The 13225-nt window shown below is 38.8% G+C and overlaps 1 protein-coding gene across 1 annotated transcript; it reads left to right on the plus strand.

Moving 5' to 3' along the window:
* The first annotated feature begins 9521 nt into the window (after positions 1 to 9521).
* Positions 9522 to 10475, plus strand: LOC132680224 (olfactory receptor 2G2-like). Its single transcript, XM_060634014.3, has one exon. The coding sequence runs from the start codon at positions 9522 to 9524 to the stop codon at positions 10473 to 10475; it is 954 nt and encodes a 317-aa protein (XP_060489997.2).
* The last annotated feature ends 2750 nt before the right edge of the window (positions 10476 to 13225 follow it).

Below are 13225 nucleotides of genomic sequence, written 5' to 3' on the forward strand. Positions count from 1 at the left end.
TTTCTGTAAGTTTGACTATTTTACATTCTTCATGTAAGAGGAGTATTTGTCCTTTTATGTCTGGCTTATTTCACTTAGCATAATGCTCTCTAGGTCCATCTGTATTGTTGTGCATTACAGAATTTATTTATTTTTGAAGGCTGAATAACATTGCATTAATATCAAATGATATTCCATCAATTAAGGATGAGTAATAAACAACATCTTCTCCATTTATCCATAGAGGCTATTGTAAATAATGCTGCAATGAATACCAAAATAAAGATATTTCTTTGAGATTCTAATTTCAATTCTTTTTTGTGTGTTTTTTTTTTTAAATTTACATCCAAATTAGTTAGCATATAGTGAAACAATGATTTCAGGAGTAGATTCCTTAGTGCCAGTTACCCATTTAGCCCATCCCACAATCTCTCCAGCGACCCTCAGTTTGTTCTCCATATTTATGAGTCTTCTGTTTTGTCCCCCTCCCTGTTTTATATTATTTTTTTTCCCTTCCTTTATGTTCATCTGCTTTGTCTCTTAAAGTCCTCATATGAGTGAAGTCATATGATATTTGTCTTTCTCTGACTAATTTCGCTTAGCATAATACCCTCCAGTTCCATCCATGTGGTTGTAAATGACAAGCTTTCATTCTTACCGATTGCCAAGTAATTCTCCATTGGATATATATACTAGGTTTTCTTTATCCATTCATCCATCGAGAGGCATTTGGGCTCTTCCCATACTTTGGCTATTGTTGCTAGTGCTGCTATAAACATGGGTGTGCATGTGTCCCTTCAAAGCAGCACACCTGTATCCCGTGGATAAATGCCTAGTAGTGCAATTGCTGGGTCATAGGGTAGTTCTATTTTTAGTTTTTTGAGAAACCTCCATACTGTTTTCCAGAGTGGCTGCACCAGCTTGCATTCTCACCATCAATGCAAAAGAGATCCTCTTTCTCCGCATCCTCGCCAACATCTGTTGTTGCCTGAGTTGTTAATGTTAGCCATTCTGACAGGTGTAAGGTGGTATCTCATTATGGTTTTGATTTGTATTTCCCTGATGATGAGTGATGTGGAGCATTTTTTCATCTGTCCGTTGGCCATCTGGATGTCTTCTTTGGAGAAGTGTCTATTCATGTCGTTTGCCCATTTCTTCACTGGATTATTTGTTTTTGGGGTGTTGTGTTTGAGAAGTTCTTTACAGATTTTGGATACTAACACTTTATCCGATATGTCATTGGCAAATATCTTCTCGCATTCTGTCGGCTGCCTTTGAGCATTGCTGATTGTTTCCTTCGCTGTGCAAAGCTTTTAATTTTGATGAGGTCCCAGTAGTTCATTTTTGCTTTTGTTTCCCTTGCCTCCAGAGACATATTAAGAGGCTGTTGCGGGCAAGATGCAAGAGGTTTTTGCCTGCTTTCTCCTCAAGCATTTTGATGGCTTCCTGTCTTACATTGAGGTCTTTCATCCATTTTGAGTTCATTTTTGTGTATGGTGTAGGAAGGTGCTCCAGGTTCATTCTTCTTCATGTCACTGTCCAGTTTTCCCAGCACAACTTGCTGAAGAAACTGTCTTTATTCCATTGGATATTCTTTCCTGCTTTGTCAAAGATTAGTTGGCCATACGTTTATGGGTCCATTTCTGGGTTCTCTATTCTGTTCCATTGATCTGAGTGTCTCTTCTTGTACTGTACCATACTGTCTTGATGATTACAGCTTTGTAGTAGAGCTTGTAGTCTGGTATTGTGATGCCTCCTGCTTTGGTTTTCTTTTCAAGGTTTCTTGGCCACTCAGGGTATTTTCTGGGTCCATACAATTTTTTTTCAATATATGAAATTTATTGTCAAATTGGTTTCCATACAACACCCAGTGCTCATCCCAAAAGGTGCCCTCCTCAATACCCATCACCCACCCTTCCCTCCCTCTCACCCCCCATCAACCCTCAGTTTGTTCTCAGTTTTTAAGAGTCTCTTATGCTTTGGCTCTCTCCCACTCTAGCCTCTTTTTTTTTTCTCCTTCCCCTCCCCCATGGGTTTCTGTTAAGTTTCTCAGGATCCACATAAGAGTGAAACCATATGGTATCTGTCTTTCTCTGTATGGCTTATTTCACTTAGCATCACACTTTCCAGTTCCATCCACATTGCTACAAAGGGCCATGTTTCATTCTTTTTCATTGCCATGTAGTACTCCATTGTTATATAAACCACAATTTCTTTATCCATTCATCAGTTGATGGACATTTAGGCTCTTTCCATAATTTGGCTATTGTTGAGAGTGCTGCTATAAACATTGGGGTACAAGTGCCCCTATGCATCAGTACTCCTGTATCCCTTGGGTAAATTCCTAGCAGTGCTATTGCTGGGTCATAGGGTAGGTCTATTTTTAATTTTGTGAGGAACCTCCACACTGTTTTCCAGAGTGGCTGCACCAGTTTGCATTCCCACCAACAGTGCAAGAGGGTTCCCGTTTCTCCACATCCTCTCCAGCATCTATAGTCTCCTGATTTGTTCATTTTGGCCACTCTGACTGGAGTGAGGTGATATCTGAGTGTGGTTTTGATTTGTATTTCCCTGATAAGGAGCGACGTTGAGCATCTTTTCATGTGCCTGTTGGCCATCTGGATGTCTTCTTTCGAGAAGTGTCTATTCATGTTTTCTGCCCATTTCTTCACTGGGTTATTTGTTTTTCAGGTGTGGAGTTTGGTGAGCTCTTTATAGATTTTGGATACTAGCCCTTTGTCCAATATGTCATTTGCAAATATCTTTTCCCATTCCATTGGTTGCCTTTTAGTTTTGTTGGTTGTTTCCTTTGCTGTGCATAAGCTTTTTATCTTCATAAGGTCCCAGTAGTTCATTTTTGCTTTTAATTCCCTTGCCTTTGGGGATGTGTCAAGTAAGAGATTGCTACAGCTGAGGTCAGAGAGGTCTTTTTCTGTTTTCTCCTCTAGGGTTTTGATGGTTTCCTGTCTCACATTCAGGTCCTTTATTCACTTTGAGTTTATTTTTGTGAATGGTGTGAGAAAGTGGTCTAGTTTCAACCTTCTGCATGTTGCTGTCCAGTTCTCCCAGCACCATTTGTTAAAGAGACTGTCTTTTTTCCATTGGATGTTCTTTCCTGCTTTGTCAAAGATTAGTTGGCCATATGTTTGTCGGTTTAGTTCTGGGGTTTCTATTCTATTCCATTGGTCTATGTGTCTGTTTTTGTGCCAATACCATATTGTCGTGATGATTACGGATTTGTAGTAGAGGCTAAAGTCTGGGATTGTGATGCCTCCTGCTTTGGTCTTCTTCTTCAAAATTACTTTGGCTATTCGGGGCCTTTTGTGGTTCCATATGAATTTTAGGATTGCTTGTTCTAGTTTTGAGAAGAATGCTGGTGCAATTTTCATTGGGATTGCATTGAATGTGTAGATAGCTTTGGGTAGTATTGACATTTTGACAATATTTATTCTTCCAATCCATGAGCAGGGAATGTCTTTCCATTTCTTTATATCTTCTTCAATTACCTTCATAAGCTTTCTATAATTTTCAGGATACAGATCTTTTACGTCTTTGGTTAGATTTATTCCTAGGTATTTTATGCTTCTTGGTGCAATTGTGAATGGGATCAGTTTCTTTATTTGTCTTTCTGTTGCTTCATTGTTAGTGTATAAGAATGCAACTGACTTCTGTACATTGATTTTGTATCCTGCAACGTTGCTGAATTCATGTATCAGTTCTAGCAGACTTTTGGTGGAGTCTATCGGGTTTTCCATGTATAATATCATGTCACCTGCAAAAAGTGAAAGCTTGACTTCATCTTTGCCAATTTTGATGCCTTTGATTTCCTTTTGTTGTCTGATTGCTGATGCTAGAACTTCCAACACTATGTTAAACAACAGCGGTGAGAGTGGGCATCCCTGTCGTGTTCCTGATCTCAGGGAAAAAGCTCTCAGTTTTCCCGATTGAGGATGATGTTAGCTGTGGGCTTTTCATAAATGGCTTTTTTGATGTTTAAGTATGTTCCTTCTATCCCGACTTTCTCAAGGGTTTTTATTAAGAAAGCGTGCTGAATTTTGTCAAAGGCCCTTTCTGCATCAATTGACAGGATCATATGGTTCTTATCTTTTCTTTTATTAATGTGATGTATCACGCTGATTGATTTGCGAATGTTGAACCTGCCCTGCATCCCAGGAATGAATCCCACTTGATCATGGTGAATAATTCTTTGTATATGCTGTTGAATTCGATTTGCTAGTATCTTAGGGAGAATTTTTGCATTCATCTTCATCTGGGATATTGGCCTGTAGTTCTCTTTTTTTACTGGGTCTCTGGTTTAGGAATCAAAGTAATACTGCCTTCATAGAATGAGTCTGGAAGTTTTCCTTCTCTTTCTATTTCTTGGAATAGCTTGAGAAGGATAGGTATTATCTCTGCTTTAAATGTTTGGTAGAACTCCCCTGGGAAGCCATCTGGCTCTGGACTCTTATTTGTTGGGAGATTTGTGATAACCGTTTCAATTTCTTCGCTGGTTATGGGTCTGTTCAAGCTTTCTATTTCCTCCTGATTGAGTGTTGGAATCGTGAGGGTGTTTAGGAATTTGTCCATTTCTTCCAGGTTGTCCAATTTGTTGGCATATAATTTTTCATAGTATTCCCTGATAATTCCTTGTATTTCTGAGGGATTGGTTGTAATAATTTCATTTTCATTCATGATTTTATCTATTTGGGTCATCTCCCTTTTCTTTTTGAGAAGCCTGGCTAGAGGTTTGTCAATTTTGTTTATTTTTTCAAAAAAACAACTCTTGGTTTCATTGATCTGCTCTACAGTTTTTTTAGGTTCTATATTGTTTATTTCTGCTCTGATCTTTCTTATTTCTCTTCTTCTGCTGGGCTTAGGCTGTCTTTGCTCTTCTGCTTCTATTTCCTTTAGGTGTGCTGTTAGATTTTGTATTTGGGATTTTTCTTGTTTCTTGAGATAGTCCTGGATTGTAATGTATTTTCCTCTCAGGACTGCCTTAGCTGCGTTCCAAAGCATTTGGATTGTTGTATTTTCATTTTCGTTTGTTTCCATAAATTTTTTAATTTCTTCTCTAATTGCCTGGTTGACCCACTCATTCTTTAGTAGGGTTTTCTTTAACCTCCATGCTTTTGGAGGTTTTCCAGACATTTTCCTGTGGTTGATTCCAAGCTTCATAGCATTGTGGTCTGAAAGTATGCATGGTATAATTTCAATTCTTGTAAACTTATGAAGGGCTGTTTTGTGACCCAGTATATAATCTGTCTTGGAGAATGTTCTATGTGCACTCGAGAAGAAAGTGTATTCTCTTGCTTTGGGATGCACAGTTCTAAATATATCTGTCATGTCCATCTGATCCAATGTGTCATTCAGGGCCCTTGTTTCTTTATTGACCGTGTGTCTAGATGATCTATCCATTTCTGTAAGTGGAGTATTAAAGTCCCCTGCAATTACCACATTCTTATCAATAAGGTTGCTTATGTTTATGAGTAATTGTTTTATATATTTGGGGGCTTCAGTATTCAGCGCATAGACATTTATAATTGTTAGTTATTCCTGATGGATAGACCCTGTAATTATTCTATAATGCCCTTCTTCATCTCTTGTTACAGCCTTTAATTTAAAGTCTAGTTTGTCTGATATAAGTATGGCTACTCCAGTTTTCTTTTGGCTTCCAGTAGCATGATAAATAGTTCTCCATCCCCTCACTCTCAATCTAAAGGTGTCCTCAGGTCTAAAATGAGTCTCTTGTAGACAGCAAATAGATGGGTCTTGTTTTTTTATCCATTCTGATACCCTATGTCTTTTGGTTGGCGCATTTAATCCATTTACATTCAGTGTTATTATAGAAAGATACGGGCTTAGAGTCATTTTGATGTCTGTATGTTTTATGCTTGTAGTGATGTCTCTGGTACTTTGTCTCACAGGATCCCCCTTAGGATCTCTTGTAGGGCTGGTTTAGTGGTGATGAATTCCTTCAGTTGTTGTTTGTTTGAGAAGACCTTTATCTCTCCTTCTATTCTAAATGACAGACTTGCTGGGTAAAGGATTCTCGGCTGCATATTTTTTCTGTTTAGCACACTGAAGATCTCGTGCCAATCCTTTCTGGCCTGCCAAGTTTCAAAAGAGAGATCAGTCACGAGTCTTATCGGTCTCCCTTTATATGTGAGGGCACTTTTATCCCTTGCTGCTTTCAGAATTTTCTCTTTATCCTTGTATTTTGCCAGTTTAATTATGATATGTCATGCAGAAGATCTATTCAAGTTATGTCCGAAGGGAGTTCTCTGTGCCTCTTGGATTTCAATGCCTTTTTCCTTCCCCAGTTCAGGGAAGTTCTCAGCTATGATTTCTTCAAGTACACCTTCAGCACCTTTCCCTCTCTTCCTCCTCTGGGATACCAATTATGCGTATATTATTGCTTTTTAGTGTATCACTTAGTTCTCTAATTTTCCCCTCATACTCCTGGATTTTTTTATCTCTCTTTTTCTCAGCTTCCTCTTTTTCCATAACTTTATCTTCTTGTTCACCTATTCTCTCCTCTGCCTCTTGAATCCAAGCCATCGTCATTTCCATTTTATTTTGCATTTCGTTTAAATCGTTTTTCAGCTCCTCCTGACTGTTCCTTAGTCCCTTGATCTCTGTAGCAAGAGATTCTCTGCTGTCCTCTATACTGTTTTCAAGCCCAGCGATTAATTTTATGACTATTATCCTAAATTCACTTTCTGTTATATTATTTAAATCCTTTTTGATCAGTTCATTAGCTGTTGTTATTTCCTGGAGATTCTTTTGAGGGGAATTCTTCTGTTTTGTCATTTTGGAAAGTCTCTGGAGTGGTGCAGACCTGCAGGGCACTTCCCCTGTGCTGTGGTGTATAACTGGAGTTGGTGGGTGGAGTTGCAGTCAGACCTGACCTCTGCCCCCAGCCCACCGGTGGGGCCACAGTCAGACTGGTGTGTGCCTTCTCTTCCCCTCTCCTAGGGGCGGGATTCACTGTGGGGTGGCGTGGCCCATCTGGGCTACTTGCACACTGCCAGGCTTGTGGTGCTAGGGATCTGGCATATTAGCTGGGGTGGGTAGGCAAGGTGCAGGGGGGCAGGAGGGGCAGGCTTAACTTGCTTCTCCTTAGGTGGTCCACTTCAGGAGGGGCCATGTGGCAGCGGCAGGGAGTCAGACCCGCTGCCAGGGTTTGCTCCTCAGAAGCACAGAATTGGGTGTTTGCGCGGAGCCAGCAAGTTCCCTGGCAGGAACTGGTTCCCTTTGGGATTTGGGCTGGGGGATGGGTGAGGGAGATGGTGCTGTCAAGTGCCTTTTTTTTTTTTTTTTTTTTTTTTTTAAATTTTTTTTTTCAACGTTTTTTTTTATTTATTTTTGGGACAGAGAGAGACAGAGCATGAACAGGGGAGGGGCAGAGAGAGAGGGAGACACAGAATCGGAAACAGGCTCCAGGCTCCGAGCCATCAGCCCAGAGCCCGACGCGGGGCTCGAACTCACAGACCGCGAGATCGTGACCTGGCTGAAGTCGGACGCTTAACCGACTGCGCCACCCAGGCGCCCCTGTCAAGTGCCTTTGTTCCCCGCCAAACTGAGCTCTGTCGTCCAGGGGCTCAGCAACTTTCCCTCGCTTTGTCCTCCAGCCTTCCTGCTTTCAGAGCAGAGCTGTTAACTTATGACCTCCCAGATGCTAAGTCCCGCTTGCTGTCGGAACACACTCCATCCGGCCCCTCTGCTTTTGCCAGCAGACTCGGGGGCTCTGCTTGGCCGGCAGGCTGCCCCTCTGCCCTGGCTCCCTCCCACCAGTGCGTGCAGCGTGCACCGCCTCTCCGCCCTTCCTACCCTCTTCCATGGGCCTCTCGTCTGTGCTTGGCTCTGGAGACTCCATTCTGCTAGTCTTCTGGTGGTTTTCTGGGTTAGTTAGGCAGGTGTAGGTGGAATCTAAGTGATCAGCAGGATGCGCGGTGAGCCCAGCATCCTCCTAAGCCGCCATCTTCCCTCCCTCCTCAATTCTTTTGAATATATACCTGAAATGGGATTGTTGAATCATTATTGTTGACAGTTTTATTTATTTATTTATTTGAGGAATGTTCATTCTGTTTTTCATGGTGGCTGTACCATTTTACATTCTCACAACACTCTACAAGGGTTCTAATTTCTCCACAATCTCGTCAACATTTGCTATCCTTTTAAAATATTTATTTATTATTATGTAAAATTTTTTTTAAGCATTTATTTACTTTTGAGATATAGAGCCTGAGCAGGAGAGGAGCAGAAAGACAGGGAGAAACAGAATCCGAAGGAGGCTCCAGGCTCTGAACTGTCAGCACAGAGCCTGACATGGGGCTTGATCTCATGAACCACGAGATCATGATCTGAGCCCAAGTCAAATGCTTAACCAACTAAGCCACTCAGGCGCCCCTATTTATTTTGAAAGAGAGAGAGAGTGAGCAAACACAATCAGGGGAGGGGCAGAGAGAGGGAGACAGAGAATCCAAAGCAGGCTCCATGTTGTTGGCACAGAGCCTGACATGAAGCTTGAAATCAGAAACCACAAGATCATGACCTGAATTGAAATTAAATATCAGATGCTTAACTACCTGAGCCACCCAGGCACCCTGACTGTGTCTTGGTTTTTTGATAACATCCATCTTGACTGGTGTGAGGTGATATTTCATTTGTGCCATATTTGCATTACCTTGATTTTTAGTGATACTGATCATTTTTCCTATGTCTATTAAACATTTGTATGTCAGAGAAATGTGTATTTAAGACCTTTGTCTACTTTTGAATCAGGTAATTATTTATTATTTATTTATTTATTTATTTATTTATTTATGCTATTTATTCATCTGAGATTCTTATATATTTTGGATATTAACTCCTTTTTGGATTTTTTTTTGCAAATATTTTCTCCCATTTCCTGGATTTTTGCTTTTGTTGCCTATGGTTTCAGTGTCATATCTCTAAAATCATTGCCGAGACCAATGTCATGAAGCTTCTCCTTTATGTTTCTTTTAGGAGTTTAGTTTGAGGTCCTACATTTAAATTTTTAATACATTTTGAGTTGATTGATGGTGCATATAGTGTAAGCTAGAGGACCAATTTCAATATTTTGCATGTCTTTATTTAGCTTTCCCAGCACCATTTATTGAAAAAAAACTATATTTTCCTCATGATGTATTCTTGGCACCTTTATTGAAGATCTATTGGTTATATATAAATAGGTTTATCTCTGGGCCCGTTTTTTTGCTCCACTGATTTATATATCTATTTTTTTGCCAATACCATATGTTCTAATTATCATAGCTTGATGATGATATTTTTAAATATGTCTGCTCTTCTCTATTTTGGAGAGCATCAGAGGACAGCTAAGATATTAAGAGGATATGCATTGCATTTAGTTAGAATGCGCACAATAAGCAAATAGATCTAAGTCACTATATGTAAAGGTATAAGTTCTAAAAACATAGAATACTTTTGGGGGAGGTGACATTGTCTCATTTGATCTTATGTAATATGTCATTTTTCTCAGCTGGGAACGTACTTTGCACATGGGGATGATGAGGAGTACCAATGAGAGCAACATAACAGGTTTTATCCTGTTGGGGTTTTCTGATTACCCTCAGTTACAGAAGGTTCTATTTGTGATCATTTTGATCTTGTATTTACTAACCATTTTTGGAAATACCACCATCATTCTGGTATCTCATCTGGAATCCAAGCTTCATACACCGATGTATTTTTTCCTTTCTCAACTCTCCTTTTTGGATCTCTGCTTTACCAGCAGTATTATTCCTCAGCTCCTGGTAAACTTGTGGGATCCTATGAAAAACATCACCTATGGTGGCTGTGTGGTTCAGCTGTATGTTTCTCTTGCTCTGGGATCTACAGAGTGTGTCCTCCTAGCTGTGATGTCCTATGATCGCTACATTGCCATCTGCCGTCCCCTCCACTACACTGTCTTAATGCATCCACGTCTCTGCATGGCCCTGGCATCTTTGTCATGGCTCAGTGGGGTGGTCACTACTCTAGTACAGTCCACTCTCACCCTTCAGCTACCCTTCTGTGGGCATTATCAAGTGGATCATTTCATCTGTGAGTTCCCTGTGCTTATCAAGTTGGCTTGTGTGGACACCACTTTTAATGAGGCTGAACTTTTTGTAGCTAGCATTATTTTCCTTATAGTTCCTATCTTCTTCATCCTGATTTCCTATGGCTACATTGTCCAAGCAGTTTTGAGGATTAAGTCAGCTTCTGGAAGAAAGAAAGCTTTTGGGACCTGCTCCTCCCACATGACCGTTGTCATAATCTTCTATGGAACCATAATATTCATGTATCTTCAGCCAGCCAATAGCAGATCCAAGGAGCAGGGAAAGTTTGTTTCCCTTTTTTACACCGTGGTGACACCCATGCTCAACCCTGTTATCTATACTTTGCGAAATAAAGAGGTTAAGTGGGCACTAAAGAAAGTTCTAGGGAAGATTCTGGGACTAAATTTCATATGATTATAAAAATGTTTTTTTAAAGCATTACTGTGATTAACTCTTTTCTGTGGTAAAAAAAAGCACATAAAAATTTTAATAAAAGCCTACTTGGGTCATTCTCTCCCATTTTCTTTTGGTTAATTATTTATACAACATTCTATAATATACTATGGAATATGTATGTCTAGTCCCAACTTTGCCATTACTCAGTAGCAACATAAATACTTTAGTCAATCTATTCTTCAATGTCTTTTCTCCAAAATACATTAAGAAAAATATAAAAATACTTGAGAAATGTTTTCAAATAGTAATTTTTTTTCCTTCATTTGTAAATAACACACTTAGTCTTTAAGTCTTCTTGTATCTCTAGATGTACCTGTGGCTTACTGTTTTTTCAAAGCTGTGGCTGAGGTGCAAGAACTTTAGGCAAACTGTCATGAGGCAAAATTTTTATTTCCTCCTATACTCTGTCTTCTTAGAATGTGATACAGATGTGCAGAGGGGCATAATCAAAGGACAAATAAGACAAAAACCACACATTCTGGTCGGAGATAAAGTAGAAAAAAAGAGCCTGGTTCTATTATTTTGTAGTTGGACTAATAAACCAGTCAAACTAACAATAAAGTCTGATTCATAAGAAAAAGCACAACTGTGGAATATTCTAGGCCTTGAAAATACATATAAGTAAAAATACTTATTGTTAGCATAACTCTACATTTTTATATGTAGAAGCATATTTTCATAGTTTGGAGATATATTTTCCAGATGAAAGTTTAATCAACTTCTTTTTGTTGTTTATGCTATAACACTGATTTCCATGTCCCCACCCCCCTCCAAGAATTCACTTTAAATGGCCTTTGCTTATAACATTTCTTTTCTGGAAAGGAGTAACTTTTGCATCTTGACTCTTGGAAATTTTTGGTAAATACACTATTTCACTGAATTTTTTGTAAACACTATTTCACTGAACTGTAGCAAACATTGGTTGTATGGTCTATAGCTTGCAAAAAAGCTGTGGGTTCAAACATGCATCAAAATAGATATATGAATTCAGTGAGATGAGGAAGAATTTTGTGGTAGAATCCTGTATGTCCAAATGTGATAATAATTTCAAGTAAAGAATAGGAAGTCAGGGAATGAATTATCACTTTTAACTGTTCAGAAGCAGAGGCATAATTAGAATGATAAGCTCTGCCTGGATTCTATCCCCTTTTTTTTTTTAAAATGAGTATGATTAACATAATGCATTACATTATTTTGGGTATACAGTATTCAGCAATTCTATAGATTACATCAGTATAAGTGTACTCTTAATCTTTTTTATCTAATTCTCACATCATCCCACCCATTATCCCTCTGGCAACCATCAATTTGTTTACTATATTTAAGAGTCCATGTTTTTGTTGTTTGTTTGTCTCTTTTTTTTCTGCTTCTTCATTTCCTTTGTTTCTTAAATTCTACATATGTACAAAATCACATAGTATTTGTTTTTCTCTGACTGATATATTTCACTTAGCATTGTACCCTCAAGGTTCATCCATGCCATTGTAAATGGCAAAATCTTCTTATTGTGTATGACTGTGTAGTATTCCACCACACACACACACACACACACACACACCACATCTTTCTCCATTCACCTATCAGTGGAAACTTGAACTGATTCTATATTGTGGCTATTGTAAATGGTGCTGCAACAAACATAGAAATACATATATTTTTTTCAAATTAGCATTTTTGTTTTCTTTGGGCAAATATCCAACAGTGGTATTGCTGGATCACATGGTTATTCTATTTTTAATTTTTTGCACAATTTCCATACTGTTTTCCACAGTGACTGTGCCAATTTTCATTCCCTCCAATAGTGCATGAGTGTTCCTTTTTCTCCACATTCTCACCAACACGTTGTTTATTGTGTTTCTGATTTAGGCATTATGACAGGTGTGAGGTTATATTTCATTGTGATTTTCTTTCTTTTTTTAATGTTTATTTATTTTGAGAGAGAGAGAGAGAGAAAGAGAGAAAAAGAAGCAGAAGGAGGGAGAGAGAGAGAGAGAGAGAGAGAGAGAGAGAGAGAGAGAGAATCTTAAGCAAGCTCCATGCTCAGTGTGAAGCCCAATAAGGGGCTTGATCCTCTGATCATGAGATCATGACCTGACCCAAAATCAAGAGTACAATGCTTAACTAACTGAGCCACCCAGGCACTCCTCATTGTGGCTTTCATTTTCATTTTCCTGATGATTCGTGGTGTTAGGTCTCTTTTCATGTATCTTTCGGGCATCTATATGTCTTCTCTGGAAAAATGTATATTCATGACTTCCATCCATTTTTTAACCAGATGATGATGTTGATGATTATTATTGGTGTTGATTTGTATAAGTTATTTATACATTTTGGATACTAACCCTTTATTGGAAATATCATTTGCAAATATCTCCTCCCATTCAGTAGGTTGCCTTTTTAATTAATGGTTTCCTTCACTGTGCAAAAGGTTTTTATTTTAATGACATCCTAATAATTTAGTTTTGCTTTTGTTTCCCTTACCTCAGGACACATATAGAAAACTATTTACATAGCTGATGTCAAGTAAATTACTGCCTAATGTTCTCTTCTAGGAGTTCTATGATTTCAGGTATCATTGTTAGGTCTCTAATACATTTTGAGTTTATTGTTGAGTATGGTGTAAGAAAGTGGTCCAATTTCATTCTTTTGCATGTTGCTGCCCACTTTCCCCAACACCATTTGTTGAAAATGCTGTCTTTTCCCAGTTT

Source organism: Panthera onca, chromosome A1 (genome assembly GCF_046562875.1).
Source record: "Panthera onca isolate mPanOnc1 chromosome A1, mPanOnc1 haplotype 2, whole genome shotgun sequence".
Classification (NCBI taxonomy): domain Eukaryota; kingdom Metazoa; phylum Chordata; class Mammalia; order Carnivora; family Felidae; genus Panthera; species Panthera onca.